Source organism: Peromyscus eremicus, chromosome 6 (genome assembly GCF_949786415.1).
Source record: "Peromyscus eremicus chromosome 6, PerEre_H2_v1, whole genome shotgun sequence".
Classification (NCBI taxonomy): Eukaryota; Metazoa; Chordata; class Mammalia; order Rodentia; family Cricetidae; genus Peromyscus; species Peromyscus eremicus.
In genome coordinates, this window is record NC_081421.1 from 82748797 (window position 1) to 82771109 (window position 22313).

Consider the following 22313-nt stretch of genomic DNA (forward strand, 5'->3'; position numbering starts at 1 on the left):
TATCCGTGTTAAAATAGCCATCAAAATGTAAGTGATATGTTAATGTGTAAAGTTTTATACTTTTTACTGGATTTTATATTAGCCATGCTCTCTTTAATTTATACATAACATGTGTGGCTGTAATGCTATTTGAAGAATAGTATCTAACAGATCTCTTCCAGTGTGCCTGGAATCCTAACTCTGCTAATGCTCCTATTTCAATCCAACATTTGAAAGGATTAACACATTTTGTCAGTAGTTTTTAAACTATACATCAGTCACTTTCTTGAAGAATATAAATAATCATGAAGGATGACCACACACAAACACACAGACATACAGCTGCATCACTCTTTCAATGAATCCAAGTCACAAACTCGCTCTGCCTCACCATTTCATGTGAAGTACTTCCCAGACATAGATGCAACCTATGAAGAGAACACTGTAATGAAAATGTAAAGAAAACACATTTTTACTCCCTTGTTAAGAAATCTTAACAAAGGAAAACAATAAAAACTACTTTGGGGGAGAAATGAAAACAATTTTACTACTGTTAGAATCCTGAAATTACGCACAACTGAAAGATGAAGAGGTAGTTCTAAAAAGGATTTGCACCAGTGTAGTATAACTTGAAGTTTACTTTTCCCCTAAAAGCTTACACTAAAGGGAGCCAGGTAATGCTCAGGTTTTCAACATCAGGACAGTTCCAAGTACTTCAGAACGGTATGGAAGTCATTTGTCACATCAGCTGAGAGGTTGTTTTTTGTTAAATTTTGTAAAGCTTCATGGTGTTTCTCATAATGGTCATTGACATATGTCCAGACCCATGTACTAAAACTAGTAAGAAGGCACTTTGTCTTGAATGTTTAAGTACCTTTGCAGTTTTACCTAGTTTGTCAACTTTATCTATTTGTAGCTCAAGATTGCCCAATTATCTGAGATTCTCACACAGGCCATACTTTTTACTCATTCAAAATGAATGTTTAGCCTAAAAGGTGGTTTTGCTACAAACTTCTTAGAAGTCTATCCAAGTTATGACTTCTGACCTCTTTTTATATGATGCCTTCTTTTAGATAAACATAAATTTAAACCCTTTCCTTTTCCTTACCTGCCTTTCCAGTGGACGGGCATAACCAAATTGCAGAAGAGGTCATCTGCATGTGGAATAGTACTTGAATAGTTTACTTGGTTCTGCAGAGCCCTGTGGAGGAGTGGGGAACAAAGACGACATTACCAGAATGGGGAAGGTTATGAATCCACTATATCCACACTTTCCTTGTTTCTATGACCAAATAATGTCAAGAAGCAACTTAAGAAAAATTTATTTTGGCTTGCAGTTTAAGGGGATACAGTCCATCACAGAGGCTAGGAATGGCAGTATGTGTTCCAAAGTGACTAGAGGGATGCTGGGACCCTCACCTACCCTCACCTTGACAGGAATCAGAGAGTTGACAAGAAGTGGAGCCAGACTAGAGAAATCAAAGCCCACCTCCAGTGAGTAACTTCCTCCAGAAGTCTCCCGAACAGTGTTGCTAACTCTCCTTACACAGCACACACTAGGTTTCAAAGGGTTGTATAAGCTTATATTTGTAGTTCTCATAGCAGCCTGCATTATGCTTTGATGCTTCATAGGTTTTTCTTGCTAACTTTATATTAAGCCTTGATTTAGGATTAGTACTTAATGAAAACAGCACATGTATTTTTTTTCTTAGCTTTTGCTGCATATTCTGTACACAACGGTTGCTTGTGGGCACTTTTAGTCTTCATCCCTGGTTTATAGCCTTGGTCATGCTGCTGAATATCTAAACATAACTTTTACTAAGCATCATTGCCTTAAGGTACAGATTTAGGGCTGGAGAGATGCCTTCACAGTTAAGAGCACTGTCTGCTCCTCCAGAGGTCTTGAGTTCAATTCTCAGCAACCACATGGTGGCTCACAACCATCTGTAATAAGACCTGGTGCTCTCTTCTGTCATGCTGGCATACATGCAAATAGACCGATCTCCCTCATGAACATTGATGCAAAAATACTCAATAAAATACTGGCAAACAGACTCCAAGACCACATCAAAACAATTATCCACCATGATCAAGTAGGATTCATTCCAGGGATGCAAGGATGGTTCAACATACGAAAGTCTGTCAATGTGATACACCATATAAACAAACTCAAAGAAAAAAACCACATGATCATCTCACTAGATGCTGAAAAGGCATTTGACAAAATCCAACACCCCTTCATGATAAAGGTCTTGGAGCGATCAGGAATACAGGGAACATACCTAAACATAATAAAGGCAATTTACAGCAAGCCAACAGCCAACATCAAATTAAATGGAGAGAAACTCAAAGCAATTCCACTAAAATCAGGAACGAGGCAAGGCTGTCCGCTCTCCCCATACTTATTCAATATAGTACTTGAAGTTCTAGCCAGAGCAATAAGACAACATAAGGAGATTAAGGGGATACAAATTGGAAAGGAAGAAGTCAAGCTTTCCCTATTTGCAGATGACATGATAGTATACTTGAGCAACCCCAAAGATTCCACCAAGGAACTGATACAGCTTATAAACACCTTCAGCAACATAGCAGGATACAAGATCAACTCCAAAAAATCAGTAGCCCTCCTATATACAATGGACAAAAAAGCAGAGAAGGAAATCAGAGATACATCACCCTTTACTATAGCCACAAATGACATAAAATACCTTGGGGTAATACTAACCAAGCAAGTGAAGGACCTATATGACAAGAACTTTAAGTCCCTGAAAAAAGAAATTGAAGAAGATGTCAGAAAATGGAAAGATCTCCCATGCTCATGGATAGGCAGAACTAACATAGTAAAAATGGCAATCTTACCAAAAGCAATCTACAGATTCAATGCAATCCCCATCAAAATACCAACACAATTCTTCACAGACCTGGAAAGAATAATACTCAACTTCATATGGAAAAACAAAAAACCCAGGATAGCCAAAAGAATCCTGTACAATAAAACAACCTCTGGAGGCATCACGATCCCTGACTTCAAGCTGTACTATAGAGCTACAGTAATAAAAACAGCTTGGTACTGGCATAAAAACCGACATGTGGACCAATGGAATCGAATTGAAGACCCTGATATTAATCCGCACACCTATGAACAAATAATTTTTGACAAAGAAGCCAAAAGTGCACAATGGAAAAAAGAAAGCATCTTCAACAAATGGTGCTGGCAAAACTGGATATCAACATGTAGAAGGCTGCAAATAGATCCATATCTATCACCGTGCACAAAACTTAAGTCCAAGTGGATCAAGGACCTCAACATAAATCCAGCTACTCTGAACCTGCTAGAAGAGAAAGTAGGAAGTAGTCTTGAATGTATTGGCATAGGAGACCACTTCTTAAATAGAACACCAGTAGCACAGACACTGAGAGAAACAATCAATCAATGGGACCTCTTGAAACTGAGAAGCTTTTGTAGGGCAAAGGATACGGTCAACAAAGCAAAGCGACAGCCTACAGAATGGGAAAAGATCTTCACCAATCCCACATCTGACAGAGGACTGATATCCAGAATATATAAGGAACTCAAGAAATTAGACATCAAAATGCCCAACAGTCCAATTAAGAAATGGGCTATAGAACTAAACAGAGAATTCTCAACAGAGGAAACTCAAATGGCTGAAAGACATTTAAGGAATTGCTCAACATCCCTAATCATCAGGGAAATGCAAATCAAAACAACTCTGAGATACCACCTTACGCCTGTCAGAATGGCTAAGATCAAAAACACTGAAGACACCTTATGCTGGAGAGGATGTGGAGCTAGGGGAACTCTCCTCCACTGCTGGTGGGAATGCAAGCTTGTACAACCACTTTGGAAATCAATATGGCGATTTCTTAGAAAATTGGGAATCCATCTCCCCCAAGATCCAGCTATACCACTCTTGGGCATATACCCAAGGAATGCTCAACCACACCACAAGAGCACTTGTTCAGCTATGTTCATATCAGCGTTGTTTGTAATAGCCAGAACATGGAAACAACCTAGATGCCCTTCAACTGAAGAATGGATAAACAAAATGTGGTACATATACACAATGGAATACTACTCAGCAGAGAAAAACAATGACATCATGAGGTTTGCAGACAAATGGATGGATCTAGAAAAAATCATCCTGAGTGAGGTATCCCAGACTCAGAAAGACAAACATGGTATGTACTCACTCATAACAGGATACTAGATGTGGAACAAGGATGACTGGACTGCTACTCACATCACCAGGCAGGCTACCTGGAAAACAGGACCCCAAGAAAGACACAGGGATCGCCCAACGACAGAGAAATGGAATGAGATCTACATGAACAGCCTGGACAGGAGTGGGGGTAGTGAAGGGCGAGGGTCGAGGGAAAGAGAGCTTGGGTGAGTGGGAGATCCCAGCTGGATCAAAAACAGAGAGGGAGAACAAGGAATAGGAGACCATGGTAAATGAAGACCACATGAGAATAGGAAGAAACAAAGTGCTAGAGAGGCCCACAGAAATCCACAAAGATACCCCCACAAGAGACTGCTGGCAATGGTCGAGAGACAATCCGAACTGACCTACTCTGGTGATGGGATGGCCAAACACCCTAATTGTCGTGCTAGAAACCTCATCCAACTACTGATGGATCTGGAGGCAGAGATCCATGACTAGGCCCCAGGTGGATCTCTGGGAGTCCAATTAGCGAGAATGAGGAGGGTTTATATGAGAGAGAATTGTTGAGACCAAGGTCGGATAAAGCACAGAGACAAATAGCCAAACAAACGGAAACACATGAAATATGAACCAATGGCTGAGGGGTCACCAACTGGATCAGGCCCTCTGAGTGGGTGAGACAGTTGATTGGCCTGATCTGTTTGGGAGGCATCCAGGCAGTGGGACCGGGTCCTGTGCTCATTGCATGAGTTGGCTGTTTGAAACCTGGGGCCTATGCAGGGTCCCTTGGCTCAGCATGGGAGGAGGGGACTGGACCTACCTGGACTGAGTCCACCAGGTTGATCTCAGTCTGTGGGGAAGGCTTTGCCCTGGAGGAGATTGGAATGGGGGGCGCGCTGGGGGGAAGGTGAGGGGGGCGGGAGGGGGGAGAACAAGGGAATCTGTGGCTGATATGTAGAACTGAATTGTATTGCAAAATAAAAATTAAAAAAAAATAAATAAATAAATAAATAAATAAAAAAAAAAAAGAATCCCACAAAATTCCCAAATAGCCCCAAGCAACCTGCCTTTGATTGGCTTAGATGTATCTGTACACCTGTATGTTTGAAGGGCACTGAAATGGCTTTTGTCTTTTGTACTCTACAATGAGTATTTAGTTATTTTCAGGCCTGTTCTCTTAAGAAAGTTATCCAGTTTGAACCTCAGCTTTCTCATCCAAAGAATGGAGAATGAGATTGGAAACTGTATCATGTTCTTTGAGAAATCCCATCCTAATTTTATTTCTTTGTATGCATGGGAGGAGGTGGTGGAGTGTAATTCTGATGGATCATTACGCTAGCAGAAGTACAGGATTTCCTAGTTTGTGACCCCAAATCAAACCTTAAACATTTTGCCAATTCATATTTATGGAGAATTAGGTCAGTACCAGAATATAGTTGCATTTTTTTTAAATTAGTGACCATAGTTATATAAGGCAAAAGTCTCTCTCATGATGACTTACCAAGTATAAAAGGAAAAACATCAACATCTTAACCAAGTGATCCGAGTTAGTATCACCAGAAATGTGCTATTAACCTGGACCACTTTGATGGTCCCCGCTCTGCAGTTGCATAATCTCAGTCTGGCCACGTGGAAGCATCAGACAAACAGGAATTGAAAGGCATTAACAAAGAATCAGTCTGGGTTTGTAAAAATGTCAAAGTAATTAAGGGCAAAGTCTGATGATGCATTTCAGATCAAAGACAAACAAAACAAAGAGATATGATACCGGCAGAGCATGGGTAGAATTCTGATGAGGCAGGCAGCACATTTTGTGTGTGCTATCATTTATGTTGCTATAAAGGGCACGATTAGGTCAATTAGTGGAGTTTGCATTTATCCTATATATTAACTAGCTAGATTATATCAGCACAATTTTCTGCTTCTGATAATTGTGCTGTGGCTAGAACAGCGAATATCTTTGTAGGAAGAACATACTGAAGTATTTGACAGTAAAAATGTGTTATGTCTCCAGTGTGTATTCAAATGGCTCAAAAACAAGCATAGACTGGCAAAGCAAACATAGGAAGATGTTAGTATTTGGGTACTATGGATGGAGTATATGAGATGTATTTGTGCTGTTCTAGTCTCTTTCCTAAATGAATTATTTTAGAATTAAAAATGGTTGATGTCCAGAGAACCCTATCTACTGGCCATGTCCAAAGGAATCACAGGAAGGTAGCAGGATCTATTTTTCACTAGCTCCAGATGCAGAGGAACCTAATCACTGATTTGTAGAACACCTGTACACTGAGTGGTTCACAAGTAAAGCCTTGCTGGGATCTCATTACATCTGTTTATTTGTTCTTATACTCAACAAATATTTAACACTTAACCATGTGCCAATCCTTGTGCTAGATGCTGGAGCTACATAATAAATAAGACAGTCTGGGAAATGGAAACACACAAAAGACAAATAAGGTAATCATAGAATTCAGTTAGGCTTCTGAGGCCAAAGAGCATAAGCTAATGTGGCATTAGTAGGAAGGGCATATTCAGCCTGTGGGTACAGAGCAAGACTTTTTGAAAAATGTCATTTAAGATAAACTTAAAGCATCATGTGAGGTGTTGTGCTCTAACAATGCCACAGCAGAGTAGCTTTGTGAAGGTGCTAAACTGCTTTATATGACATCTGTACCACTTGTGTTTATTAATCTCAATATTGTGTATTATAGCTGTCTTATTCCTGAAAAAGTCTGACAATTTTATTAGTTATATTGCAACACAGTAAAGGATAATATTCTTTTAAGCTCCTTAAATAGACACTTAAAATAGTTGAGCTTTCTGCTGTTCTAATTCAACATGACCATATTCACCCACTCTCATCTTATGATTGCGTTATTTTATGCTCAATCTTTTGTCATCTTTCCACTGGTCATTTGTGTTTGATATCTAATTTTATTCTGATAACCTTAATATTAGTTTTAACCTCATATTAGTTTCCTAGGACAGCAATAAAAATTACCACACAATGACTTTAAGGAAAAAACAACAATAACAACAACAACAATCAAAAATTACTGTGTGTTCCAGAGGCACAGTGGCTAAAGTCTAAGTATTATGCATGTGTCTGTGGCTCTGGATGGCTGAGCAATACTTGGTATTCCTTGATGTATAGATGTGCCATTCGAATCTGGGGCATCTTCCCCTCTCCCTTCTGTATGTCCTTGTCTTTTCACTTAGAAAGGCAGTTGCCATTGAATTTAAGGCCCTCCCTAGACGGTTGGTAACATCTACAAAGACCTCTCATTTTTTTTTTTAAAGTGAAATCATATTCCACAATCAGACTGGAAATATCTTTATATGGGGGAGGGGGAGACTGCTGGACCCATGGTAATCTCATTGTGTTGATTTTAACTATTTACCTAAAATTTATCTAAAATTTACCAAACCAATTTCCACTTTCGTTGTTTCAATGGATAATAAAGAGACTTTGAAACATCGGTGCTGACAGGCCAAATGCTGCAGATGGGCATTCTTGGAGAAATGGGCTTCACATCAGTGAGGTACTTTCAGCGGGTTACAGCTTTGCCACCATGAAATGCACCCTCCTCTTGAGAGGAAGCACTGTGAACCAAGGCATGTTTTCAAGCATCTCTGCAGAGCCAGCTGTCTGAAACAGGGCCTGAAGTACTCAGTGTAGAATGTGAGAACCAGAGAATCCTATCTGATCTTCAAAATGTGTCAATTAATAGAACATGACATTATCGATACTCTTTTATATACATTATATTAACATCTTCAGTGAAGTATTCCACAAGCCTCCAGCCCTGCAAAACAAAAACAAAAACAAACACAAAACACTATGAAAGGTTTGCCCTGTCAATCAAGTCTCCACAGAATGATGCAAGCTTGGTGTAGTCCTGTGGTGATAGATTGTGTACCCTAATAAAATTTGCCTGAAGATCAGAGAACAGAACAAGCCACAAGATTAAACATAGAGACTAGGCAGTGGTGGCACACACCTTTAATCCTAGCACTCAGGAGGCAGAGATCCCTCTGGATCTCTGTGAGTTCAAAGCCACCCTGGACTACATGAGATGGACTCAGTCTAGGGGAGAAACCGAGCCAGGCAGTGTGGCATACACCTCTAATCCCAGTACTGGGAAGCTCACACTCCTTTAATCCCAGGAAGTGATGACTTGGCAGAGAAAGTTCTATAAGGTGTGAGGAGACAGGAACTAAGACTTTTCAGCAGAAGCATCCCTTTCAGCTAGAGGCTTTTTCAGCTGAAGCCCTTTCAGGTGAGGAAGCTCTTTTGGCTAGAGGCCTATCGGTTGAGGATTTTTCAGGCTAAGGAGTTGGTGAAGTAAGAGGTGGTAGCTGTGACTTGTTCCTTTTTCTCTCTGATTTTTCAGCATTTACCCCAATATTCTGGTTCCAGGTTTTTATTAAAAGACCTATTAGAAATTCATCCTACATAGTTCCTTACAACAGTGGTTCTCAACCTTCCCAGTGCTGCAACCTTTTGAGACAGTTCCTCAAGTTGTGACTCCAACCATAAAATTATTTTCTTGTTACTTCATAACTGTAATTTTGCTTCTGTTATGAGTTGTAATGTAAATATCTAATATACAGAATATCTGATATTCGACCCCCAAAGAAGTCTCAACCCACAGGTTGAGAACCGAACCACTGCCTTAGAGGAAAGAGTTTGTTTAGAGTTTCCTAGTTCATCTCACCACACAACACTGCCTCTTGGTATCTAAATCTGATGCTCTGCTCCTTACAAGCGTCAGTAGGTGTGAAGCACTTGGAGGACTGTCTGGCACGTGGGCAGCATTGGATGCTTTGGCTCTTGCAGTCACTACTGCTGTTCCTGACACCACTTCCATATGTTCCACGCTGATGCCCAGTGTGAAATTTTGTGTTAGCCTCATTTGACAAATTTAAAACACTGGTAAAGCCCTTTTACTTTCCCTGGGTACTTTGGTCCCCTACTTCCTGGGTTTCAGCTCAGCTCTCTCACTGTGTACACTATGGGATAAGTTAATTGGATCATTCTCCTGACATTTTCTTACTTTCCTCCTTCACATGTCTGTGATATCCACAGATGATTCAGTTCTCAAGCAACTAGTCAACCAAAACTGTGCATCATTATGATCAGGGCATCCTGGGCTCCTCTTTTTATTTAAGCATTTCAAGAGCTTCACTGGCTGCTCTAAAACATTTGTGTTCTAAGGGTAATGGCTCCAAAAATTAGTCATCACTTCTGGGATCCCATAAGAAAATGGCTTACAGACTTAAAGTCAACAAATTTAGATAACCTCATTCAAAGCTATCTTTTTAATATTTCATGGCTCAAAAAGCAGTACTTACATTCTTAGCAGTTCTTATCTTAGCCATGTCCAATCTTAGAAGTCTTATTTCTAAATTAAAAATTGACCTCAATGTAGCTAATACATGTAATCATCCCATATTGAATAGATTGCACTTGTGTGATAGCCCTGATTCAAGGATTTATTTGTCTAGTAGGTCTTGCCTAGAAAATATGCACACTTATCTAAATTGAGAAAATCATTTTTCTTTCTAAATAATTTCATCAGGGTTCTAGCTTTCCAAGTCAATACTGAGAGCTTTTTTCTGGCTTGATCTATTCCACGGATACAGTACTTAGGCTACTGAGTTCTAAGTTCACACATGACAACAGAAATTAACCCTGCACCTCTCTTTGGTCCTGTCAGCATTTAGAATGTGAGTAGACCATCAGCCGGAGTTTTCATTTGTCCCTCTTTTTCCTTCATTCATTTTTTCTCACATTCAGCACTTATCTGTTTACAGCTAACTCTGTAGTATACACACCTTTTGGGTGTTACACAATACAGCCTAATGCCTTAACAGTAAGTCTGAATGCTGCAGAGTTCTCCCAGGATCTAGGCACCTCAAACTTGCCAGCCTCATCAGCTCTGCAGGGAACTTTTTGAACAAATGCCTTTCATTGCGTTCTTAGAAGGTGGTCATCAGTCTTTGCTAGAACTATCACACAAATCATTCACCTTCTATCTTGAACAAAATTTTTTCCTGACATTAACCATAAATATGGCTCAGTAGAGCTACTATAGCTATTTTTTCAACTATGACAAATACATAATATCTATTTCCCCACTGTACTATGCTAACCTCAGAACATACTGTGAAGTCATCTATGTATTTAAAATAAATACCGCAACCTATTCATCAGGTATGCTGTTTTCCTTTCCCTACTGTATATCCTTCTCCTACCCTTCTTTAAATATTTATTTTACCCCTTATCATGTGAGTAACTATCAATTATCTAACCATCCTGGGTGCTGTTCTAAGAATACACTCCAATTTATCAGAACTTTGCACAATACATTTTGGTATAATTTGACTTGTTTACTAATTTTCCCCAGTGCAGAAGTCATTCTTCCCTGGAAATGGTGGTGTGTGAATGTAATCTCAGCACTTAATAAGCTGAGGCAGGAGGACTACCACCATAAATTTGAGGCCAGCCTGGTCTATATGACCAATTTCATGCTAGCTAGGGCTATATAGTAGGCCTATTTACACAAAGAAATAAAACCAAAGAACAAAATAATCCAAACAAAAAATAATAACAAAAACTATGTCACTATTTTCCAATTAATTTCCCCTATCTTTTATCCCCTTATGTCCTTAAAGAGTATAGTTCTGCAGACTTGAATTAACCCAAGAACTTGTTTTATCTTCTCTGTAGTTATTATATCTTGTTCAATATCTCTCTCCATGGATCTTCCATCCAGTCCTCATCATGACCCTGCTCTAGAGCAAGCACTATCTAAATTGCTGGGTATATAAAGCAGTGAGTGAACAGATGAACATCAGCCCTTGTGGAGTTTATATGCTGGTAGGAAAGACAAACAATGGGTTGGAAAAGAATTATATAGTGTTAGAAATTGAGAATTGCTCTGGAAAAGTAACATAACAAGGTAATGATGCTCAATGAGCTAGAGAATGGTTTGGGGTTTTAACTGGGATGGTTGGGTATTGAGCAAAATTAGAGATCCTTTAGCTGTGATACAGAACGATGGATTAGCAGTTCTTATTCTACCAGTTGACCAGGCTGACACCAACTACTAGCCCTAAAGCCCTCCTTTCTAACAAGGCCATTCATGTGACCAGAAGATTCTCTTCATTATAAGTTCCTATAAATATTCTCACACCCTATCTGTCTATAGAGCAACTAAAACCTAAAACTTTAGTCACTGAGTGTATAGATCATTTGTGCTGACTTAAGAGTTACTGAGAACAATGGGAGGTTAGGGCGTTATGCTCTCTCTACTTCCTAAATTACCTTCACAATTTGATCAATGTCAGCCAGTTGTTTTTAAGTTGTATGTTGTTCCTACAATAAACTCTGTTTTCTTTCTCATTACATGGGGCCATGATTTATGTTCATGGGTTTACAGCATGCCAGGGAAGGGTCCAATGTAAAGATCACATTCGTGTAAAGACACTCAGGAGTGTAAGAGAGGAAATAGAAGGTACATAGGCAGAACATATATGACATAAGCAATGCCAGCAGAGCGAGAGGAAGACTATTAGGAAACAAGGTGCAAGAAGTAGGGAAGGCTAGACCCTGTGAAGTCCTACAGTGCTTTAAATTTGACTTTGGAAGAAAATGGGAAGCCTTTGGAAGAATTTAAACAAAAGAGAAAGCTCGTCTGACTTCAAGTTTTAACAGCATTGTTCTGGTTTCTGTGATGAAAAGAGCACAGGAAGAATGGTCTAGGAAAACAAAGGAAGATGAAGACACATTAGGAGGTTCAGCTGGCATCCAGGTGAAGGTGACATTGACTGGGACCAAAATACAGTCACTTGGGTGACAGATTTTGAAGATGATCCAGTCAAACTTGATATATCAGATGTGAAGTGGAACATTAAGAGAAGACTTGAGTATGACATTAGGATTTTGAATCTGATGGCTAAGAGATTGGAGGGTTTTATTTTGTTTTCTGACTTCCATGAAGCCTGGCGTCTGCCATAGACTCTCACTCTGAAGTGGAGTCTTTTCATATTTGTATATAATTTCCATATGAATTTGTTTCTTCAATAACTTGTAAGCTCTTCTGAAGTCAGCGGCTCTGAATGTTCGTTTTATCTTCTTAAGTATCTTAGTGTAGTCCTTGTACCTTAACAGTTTAAGAAATATCAGCCAGTTATTTTTTTAGAGAACATGAATTTAGAATCCAATCCAAATGACCAGAAAATATATGCCTATAAATAATCTGAATCCCCAAGGTGGTGTCAACTGTCCTATTTCCAATAATGATTGGGAAGACCCTGTGCTTCTTTTCTTGTTAATTGACTATATCTTTGCATGGTGGAGCATTGAATAACATGCAACTGTTCAGTTCTTACAGTAATCTCACACATAACTTTTCTTTGTTGTATCTTTAAATTTTGTGTTCACAGAGATTTGTTCACTTAGATGTCAGCATTCAATTAAATGAAACTCATGTGAATTATCCCTATTTTTTCCAGCAATAAGACATAAAATATATAACCAAGTAAGCAAGAAGTTTTGGGTTTGTTTTCTTTGAGATAGGTAAAAAAATAGATATTTGGTAATACATCATTGGATATTACTGAAAGTCCACAAAACAATATCGGTGTTCTAAAATAAAATCAGGGTAAGGATAACAAATTTAAATTAAGCATTCATTAAATTCTCAGCATGTTTTCTGCTGTCAGGCCATCTGTACACAATCTTGGAAAAAAAAAATCCAACTTCCAGGACAGTTCATCAAAGCCTCTCACTTAGGGATTCAAGGCTTTGGGGAACCCTCTAGGCCACTGCTGGGCAGTAAGCACACATCATTGTCTTGATGAATACACTGGCCCAATGTTTGCTATGTAAGCATTTGTGTTATGTAAATTAATGTGAATCTATGTGCTGGTTAAAACTGAAAGTGTTAGATGATATCTCAGGTACCAGAGAATAATTAACAAACACTTAAGGAAAAGGTCTGTAAAATAGGTAATGGATAATTAGGTGTTAGTTCAAAAATTAGTGCATGACTTGATAACACAAACCCTTAAGAAAAGTGTTGATTGAATTTTGTTTCTAATTTCAATGTTACTATAAATTGAATACACTTTGACTTGCACATGAGCATTGGTAGCTTGGTCAAGGCAAACTACAATGTTGTAAAGCAATTCTTAGTTACCTTGATAGCAAAAATATAGATCAGATATCAAGTCATTGAACTTTTTAAAAATTCTCCTGTTAACTTGATCTTTTGTATTTCTTTTTCCTTTAAATTAAAATAGTTCTGTGTTCTTTGCCTTTATCTTCCCAGTCAAGACTCAGAACCATATGATATCTGCTAGTGACTAGCCACTCAGTTATTATGGCTATGCACATGTATGCCATTCCCAGTTTATTAACAGATATCTTTGGTTTCTGCTAGAGAATTCTAGCACTTCAGTCTATATTTGTTGAACTTGTAAATGTTGATAAGTAGTGTTATTATACTCTTCATCTTTTGTAATTGCAAGCATTATACCACTAAACTGAATCATTCATTTGATAACAATGTTCCATGAATGTCCCAGTAACAGTTAGGTGTTATGCATATGTCAAACAACCCTCCTCCAAGGTCTCACCAAGGAAGGTTGTCCTTTGTGCTGATGTGAGGTTGGAAATGTTTGAAAAAAGAAAGAAAATAGGCCTTAATTGAAGCATGCACCTAACCAATGACCATGCCACTGAAAAGGAACTCATTGTTGATTTCATATTGTGTACATGTACACAGCCATGAGTGGCAGAGACTCCTCTAGGAGCTCCCAAAATAAAGAAGTATGAGTGGGGAGGCTGCCTGTGATGATAAACAGGCAGTGAAAGGAGAGTCCAGGAGGTGACAGCCATCAACACTCCCATTTGGATGTCACTTCTCCTAGGCTCTTCCTAATCCTGTTCTAGGACATGCCCCTGCCAGTGACTCCTGTGCTAAGGTGTCTTAATAATGTCTGATAGGGTAAATTTAATGAAGAAACTTTTCATCTGTGCATGTGTGTAGAGATAGATGTATATCTTTCTAGTGTGGAGGTAAACACAGTCTATAACTTAAATCACTCTAAAGAATATATTATCAGATGCCCAGCTCTGACATTACTCATGTCTAGAGTTGAATGCATACTTTCCTAGCTTAGCATGTTATCTTCAGTAGGTGCCAGGACATTCAAATGCTGATTTTATAGCCTGAAAGAATCAAGGACCCAGAGGCAGAGAAAATTGACATATAGAAAGAGTGGCAACCATAAATCATGCTACATTGCACAGAGAAGTGGAAATCATCCCTATCAACCCTTAAAAGGCTTGGCTGAGAGATATATATGCAGTGGCAGAAGAAACTGATTAACCTTTTACTTTAAAAAGAGTCCTCAGGCAAACAGTATGGTTCATACCATGAGACGTTGGTGTTTAATAGCTGCTCAACATCTCAGAAGAGTAGTTATTGTAGGAATGCCACTGCTTTCCTTGGAAAGCCTAGAGAATAGAGTCTGAGTAGATTTTACTTTCTTTCCTTTATGTTTTGCCAGTTTTTTTTTTCTTGGAAGTCCTACTGAGCAGCTGAGTGAGTGAAACATGCGCTCAGACAATAGGAAGTAGAGACATACAGAACCACATAATCAAACACCCGGCTAAGATGCTTGTCTGTCGGGTGGGAGGTGTTGTACAGCACTGAGGCCTATCCTGCGGGGGATGCAGAACTGGTCTGTGCCTTCCAGGACTCATGTCTAAGTGGGGCTACATATGCAGATGTTAAACAGCAGAACCCAGAAGTGCTGTCACACGACTGAATGCCCACCAGATGGCTAGGAGAGGACAACAAAGGGCAAATAGAACCTGAGTTGGTTGTCATGGATCTTGGGAAGGCTCTGATGTAGGCTTTTGAACCAGGGAGCCCAGGGTCAGGAGAAATATTCTAGAATAAACCAAAAGTCCTCAGTTGGAAATGTAGCTGAAAGCCACAAGGAAGTAGGAAGCTGGTCCAGGAAAAAGAATGCATACGTGAACTTTCTAAAAGGTTTGGTTAGAAAAGGGGGAGAAACCAATCTAATAAATCGTCATGTGATTCCACTCAAGAGTTTGAACTTCGTAATTTTAGCAAATTGATGAGAGAATCTACATTTGGGATGAGTAGCCGGGAGGCAATGTTGAAAAAAGAAAACAGTTGAAAGCAAGAAGCAAGTTGGAGGCTGTTTGCGGTTAGCATGGCATATGTACCTGGATTGGGATAGCTAAGCTCAGAACTATGGGAGGAATAATTAAGCTGCTATCACAAAGGCAGAGGATACTCTATGTAGAGGTTGGATAGGAAGAGCCTAACAGTGTATGATTTTGCAAGGTTGTCACAAAAGTGAAGTCATGGAAAGTAAAAAAAAAAAAAAAAAAAAAGGTAGGTTTCTTAGATTTCTATCTTAATTCAGATTTCTGCTGATATGATAAAACACCATGACCGAAGGTAACCTGGCCAAGAAACGGTTTACTGTATCTTACAGTTTGCATTCTATCATCACTGAGGAAGGTCAGGGCAGGAACTCAAGGCAGGAACCTGGAGGCAGGAACTGGTACAGAGGCCATGGAGGAACGCTGCTTACTGACTGGCTCCTCCTGGCTTGCTTGTAGCACTCAGGACCATCACCCTGGGTGGCACCATCTACAGTGAGCTGGGCCCTCTCACATCAATCACCAACTAAGAAAATGTACCCCAGCCTTGTCCACAGGCCAGTCCAGTAGAGGCGTTTTTCTGACATGAGATTCCTTTCTCTAAACTGACTCTAGCTATGTCGATTATAGAAAACTAGCCAGCAGAGTTAAAATGGGAAGATGGTAAGTTTAGTTTTTGACAAGCGAAATCTGAGGTTATGCTGGTCTTCGGAGTAATGTCATTGAAAATGTTTGAAGTCACAGGATGGAGCTAAGAGAGCCAAGGTCTATCTAAGAACCTGTTATATTAATCAGGGCAGTAAATGAGCATGACAGAGCCAGTAGAAGGGAGGAATATACCATTTTATTTCATTTATTTTTAATTATGTGTATGTATGTATGTTTGCTGGTATTTACATATAGATGTGGGGCCCTTGGAGGCCAGAAGACAATGTCAGTCCCCTAGAAGCTGGCACTCTAAGCAGTTGTGAGCTATTCAATGTGACAGACAGGAACTAAACTTGGGTTCTCTGCAAGAGCTGTGAGTGCTCTGAGCCACCGTGCTGTCCCTCCAGTGTCCTAGAATTATACTATTTTAGATCTAATTGAAGAAGTTTTGAATTCTACCTACTTGATTGTAATACAAATAATTTTAAGGTACTTCAGGTTAGATAAGAGAAAGCGAGAACCCACTACAGTCCTGTAGATGTAGACTCACATTTTTTGGTAAACCATTACCTATATTCAAACATTTTAGATTTTCTGATTGTAGACTGGTTATCTGTTTAATTTGTCTACCTACTGTTGAAGTTATTTAAATGGCACTTAATTCTATTGTCATTGATTTCTCATTTCTTCCCTTTTGAGATAAGTTATCTCTTGTAATATTTCACTCTTAGCTCTTAGCTTATATTACTTTCATTAGATTTTTTTTTTGAGAAATGCAGTCTCTTTTTTATGAATGGAATTGGACCAGAGAAGGAATCAAATAGAAAACAGTCCAAGGGAAAAAAAAATCCCATTACTTGTCAGTGCAACGTGTAGAACATGGCTTCTAATCTAAGTTCTCACAGACAAGGGATAGGAGTCTAGCAATTTTGACACCACGTGTTTGTCCTTAGTGAGATTAGTTATGGGCTGATTACTTTATTAGAAATGTCGTCCTCTCTTCTCTCTGGCAGAGGGTACATCATGACCTCCAGAGGGTAAAAACAAGAGGCTGGGAAGATCGCTCAGTGGGTCAGAGCACTTGGTATGCAAGCACAAGGACCTGAGTTCAGATCCCTAGCACTGACCTAAAAGACTGTGTGGCCAGCCACATATAAGCCTGCAAACCTGATGCTGTTAGAGACAGAGACATAAGGACTGATGGACTTTGCTAATTGACTGCACCGTAGTCCCAGGTTTAGTGAGAAACCCTATCTCAGGGGAGTAAGGTGAAGAGTGATAGATAGCAGGACAAAACTCTGTTTTCTGTATACATGCACACTCATACATCATACCACATGCACACACACACACACACACACACACACACAGAGAGAGAGAGAGAGAGAGAGAGAGAGAGAGAGAGACAGAGACAGACAGAGACAGAGACAGACAGACAGACAGACAGACAGAATGAATTGTCATTTATATTGCATAGTGGTAATTGAACTTATCATATTATAAAATTAACTGTGATGGCATGTAGCAGTGTATTTTTTTTAACTGAACAAGCAGATGGAATAGAAAAAAAATGTGAGACCATTCATGACACAAGAGAGTCAGACATCGTTCCCTGTGTGTATGAGGGCTTCACAGTCAATGATTTCAAGAACAACTGAACTCCTCACAATTCCCTCAGCCAGTTTGCTTGTCTGGAGTCTGATAATAAACTTAGTAGGTCACTGCGGCTGTTGGGATCCTAGAGAGCCCACTTTCAGATAACAGTACTGGCTTGTAGCATTAGGCAACTCCCTAAAGAGAGGTATATGGAAAGACATACTGTCTCATCCCAGTTTGCTCAACCCATTTTTTATTACACCTTTGATGATAATGTTTTAGGTTAGATACAAGTAACAGAAAATCCAAAACTATTGTCTTAATCAGGAAAGTCAGTTTATTTCTCTAGCCTATAAAAACGTAGAAATAGCTCAGAGTTAGCCAAAAGGACAGGTTACCTGTGCTCCAAAGAATCTTAATAATTCAGCTTCCTTTGAGTTCATTCTCTATCTTCCTTGAGGTAATATTTTCCCTTTTTATGGACTAAAATGGCAACTTGCACATATCAGAAAGCAAGACAGAATACTCTAAAAGGAAAGATCCCAAGAGTTGCTTCATGATGTTTTTGCTTTTAATAGCTTTGGTCAGGACTATATAGTTTTACCAAAATGTAAGGGAGATGGGGAAATGAACTCTTCCTGCTGGCTGAACATAGTTGAATTTAACTGTCTACTAAATGGATGAAAGGGAAAATAAATATATGAATAAAGATTATAACCCAGGTCTTCCTTGCCTGTTCTCATGGAACCATGGAATCAGCAAGTTAAATGTTAGAGGTGTGTGAGCCACAGTGTTCATTGAAAAGAGTTGTGCAGCTGAGGTTAAGAATAAGGACCATAAAGCCATATGTGAATCCAGATTTTCTCAGATGCAAAAGAAAGAGAGCATCAGTGTCTTCCTCTTGTTTACTGTAATGACTTAAACTATTGATATACTTAACTTATTGTGCAACAGTAACTAACACTTCAGGACTACTTGACAATGAATACAATCAACTCTTATTGATGCCATATAGTGAACAACAACAACAAAAAATAATGAGTGCACAATTTCCAGTATCTTTGTTGTACCCCCCCTCAACTTGATTTTCCAGGATAAGATTCAAGGTGGCTTTCATTTCTAATTGTATTTTTCTCTATTGAAAATAAGCTGTGATATGCATGCTTGATTGAGGGAAGGGAAAGTCTTAAGAAATTGTCTGAATTTAACTTAACAAATGTCTTGGATTTTCCATGGTGTCTTTATGTGTCATTGACACAGCCCTATAGGCTCTTATCTGTACTGTTTTTGTAAGCTCTTACTTATTCATATTGTTTTTGATTAGGAACATATTTATATCAATAAATATTCCTTCCTGTTATTGTAACAAATGGGAACCAAGCCATATTTGGATGGATGGGGCTCGGGTGGCAACATGGAGTGGGTTTGCTGTTTGCCTATAAAATGATAGACAGCTCTGAATTGCAGAACTACTGTCAATCAAAATGTAAAAGTCTGGCATGTTTTTCATTCAGAAATGGTGACAGGAGAACAGTGGGTAAGAAGCACAGCTTGGTATTGCAATTTGGATGTGACAATTTTCTTGTGATTACAAACAACAAAGTCATTGTATTGAGAGGTTTTTGTGCCAACTCTTAAATGCTCTTTTGCTTCTTTTTCTTTCCCTCTCTAAGCCCCTCCTCTGTTCTGTGGCTTTTCTTTTGTAACTCCTCCAGACTACAGCTTTGTTCCCCCTTCCTCCACTCCTTTCTGGTCAGGTACTGCTTTCTGCTTTTATATGTCTCTACAGCTCGCTTCTGTGTGCAAATGCAATGATTGGGCTTCTGTGTATGGCTTCCCATGTAAATACATCTCAAGCACAATTCCCAGAGTTCCATTGTCACTGTGTATTTCATTCTTCTCCACCATAGAGTCATTATTTGCCATGACATTCCGTGTGTGTGTGTGTGTGTGTGTGTGTGTGTGTGTGTGTGTGTGTGTTAGCTGTAAGTTTCAATATGTCATCCTATATTGCATCATGTCTCCATTCAGAGAGGTTGGAAATGGGTCAGGGAATGGAAATTTAAAAGGAGATGAAATACTCTGAAAAATCATCCATCTTTTCTGAGGACTGGAAATCATAGTGGAGAAAAAATCAGTGTTTGCTCATTTCCATGAAGAAAATAAAAAGGGCCCCAAACTCTCAACTTCCCCTCCAAACAGAAGCATAAGATTCAGTATGCATTTCTTAAAATGATGACCCTTGTCCACCATTTCTACAGCTCTTTACCTGGTGTCCAGGCATTGTGATCTGAATTTCTCTTGTTACCTGGAGAGTTAAATGACTATTTATATGGCACTGAGGCTAGATAAAGTACGTTTTCTTGTGGGTTTTTTAAAAATTAACCTGTAAGTCCCAACAGAACATAGAATTCTGAAATAGACCTTAGAAGTCAGCTAGTACAAACCTTTCATTTTATAGATGAGAAAAATGTGGCCTAGAGGGGTTGAGAGGCCTGTGCAAGGTCACACAGTTAAGTCTACAATTGGGTTTCTCCATCACAGGGGTGTTTTTATGTGCACTGACTTTAAGAACAGTGCCTTGGCAATGGGACCATTTTCAGTAAGGAAACCATTAAAGTGGTTTGTGTCCTGAATGGTAAAATAAAATGACCTATTTTTACTCCCTTTACAGTTCTGAAATCTACAGTATTGCCTTTCGTTTATCTTATGATGGACACCTGGAGACTTAAAAAAAGGCTGTCATTATAAAGCCATGAATGATAGGCCTGAGGTCCCTGTTGCCAAGTGGATGGACTTTTCCAGGGTAACATGGGTCATTATGAGCTACCTGAGCACTGGGAACTGTTATAATACAGATGGATGGTGTTTCCATTTGTTGCTTTTTCTTACACTTAAGTTCCTTTACCATTTAAGATTTATAAAGTCCCACCAATCTCTGGTGAGTGATTCTCAGAATCAGTGCACATATAATTGAAAACACTTTATGACCCCCACAGAACAACAGGTGGAAACATTACTAAAAGCCTGTTATGAAGCACTGGAGACCAAAAATCACATTTAGCCTGAATGGAGTTTCCCTTTCAGACAGGGCAGACTCCTCTCCTGCCACCTAGGACATTAAAAAAAGAAAGAAAGAAAGAAAGAAAGAAAGAAAGAAAGAAAGAAAGAAAGAAAGAAAGAAAGAAAGAAAGGAAGGAAGGAAGGAAGGGAGAAAGAAAGAAAGAAAGAAAGAAAGAAAGAAAGAAAGAAAGAAAGAAAGAAAGAAGAAAAAAGAAAGAGGAAATACTGAACAAAGGAGAAGAAGACATGGTACTTTTATGCCTGGATTTTGATTAGACATTGCAGTAAACATCCATGAAAAGAGGATTTTGTGTTCTTTCAATGAAAACTGTTTCACATCTTCACATATATGAAAATTTTATATGAAACAATAATTGAGTTCATCCCTGGATGGTTTAAACATAAAAAGCTTGGCTTGGGTGGGGGTACAGCTTACTTAGACATGATGATGTTAATTTGACACACTTTCATCAGTGCCCAGAACTCAGTTGCTCCAAGTTTAGCCAAAGAAGTTACCGGGTAAAAACCACAGAAGCTTCACTTCAGAGGTTCTAGTGAGAATCAGAGTACAGTGCCCTCAGTTGCAAATTTATGTTAAAGTTATCTCAAATTTATTCACAAAGTCATTTAAGTTATTAGCCAGGTGGACTTTAGCTTTACAAAAGCTTTTCTTAAGAGCGTCAAAAGCAGAACAGTGGTTATTTAAGTGTCTGGAGTGAACTTGCTCACATCTGATTGGATTGAAACAGCAATTGTGCTGTGTTCAAACTCCACTATCATTATCACTAATCTGCAATGAAGTCGCAGTTCTGCATTTGATAGCACCAATAGCAATGGTCTGATGAGGTTCTGATGGCTGGCTGCAACCAACTGCACACTGACTCAGACTCTGCATTGTTTCTTTACAGTGCTAAGTCCCAAAGTACTGGGCATTGCCGTCGCTCGGTATGACTTCTGTGCAAGAGATATGCGGGAACTCTCCTTATTGAAAGGGGACATGGTGAAGATTTACACAAAGATGAGTGCAAATGGCTGGTGGAGAGGAGAAGTCAATGGCAGGGTGAGTTGTCCCTATGAATGTGTTGGTTCTTCATGAGTGTAAAGGCTGAACAGTCACTGGCAGCTCTCCTGTGGTAGAACTTCTCCTCTCAGGAGCCTGGCTGCCAGAGACTGGGGCATGCATTTTTGTTTAAAATGAGTTGGGTCAATAATGTACGGGCCTGACAAGTGGGAAGACTTGAGGAGCATTTCAGATTTTTTTCAGAAGCTAAGTGCCAAAGCATGCAGTTTATATGGAGCGCCAAGCATTTCTAAAAGCTCCTGCTCCCACTTGGAAAGAATGGGATAGAGTACCTCTGTAATACATCTTGTCCTACAACAGAGGTGGGAATCATGGTGTTGAGCCCCATATTGCCCTCATTTGTGTATTAGTTTGTGTTCTAGTGGATTAGAACTCTGTTTAAGTTTATTTTCTTCCTTAGTTGCTATCACTGTCTCTATGAGGCCTATTCTAGCTGATAAGCCAATCATCCTCACCTACAGTGGGCATAAAACCCCAGCTTAATTAGAGTGTTAGGAAAATGAGGAAAATTCTGTCTGTAGAATCCTTTGAAGCAGCAGAGGTGTTG

General features: G+C 39.2%; 1 protein-coding gene across 2 annotated transcripts in view; it reads left to right on the forward strand.

The window, feature by feature from the left end:
• The window catches only part of Vav3 (vav guanine nucleotide exchange factor 3), a 341908-nt gene that overhangs the window by 317439 nt on the left and 2156 nt on the right, over positions 1-22313 (forward strand). The window contains exons 26-27 of one of the 2 annotated variants that reach the window (XM_059266122.1): positions 19296-19379; positions 21594-21745. In XM_059266122.1, the coding sequence (XP_059122105.1) occupies positions 19296-19379; positions 21594-21745 (236 nt within the window). The remainder of the gene's footprint in view (positions 1-19295; positions 19380-21593; positions 21746-22313) is intronic. The other variant, XM_059266121.1, reaches the window with a different exon arrangement.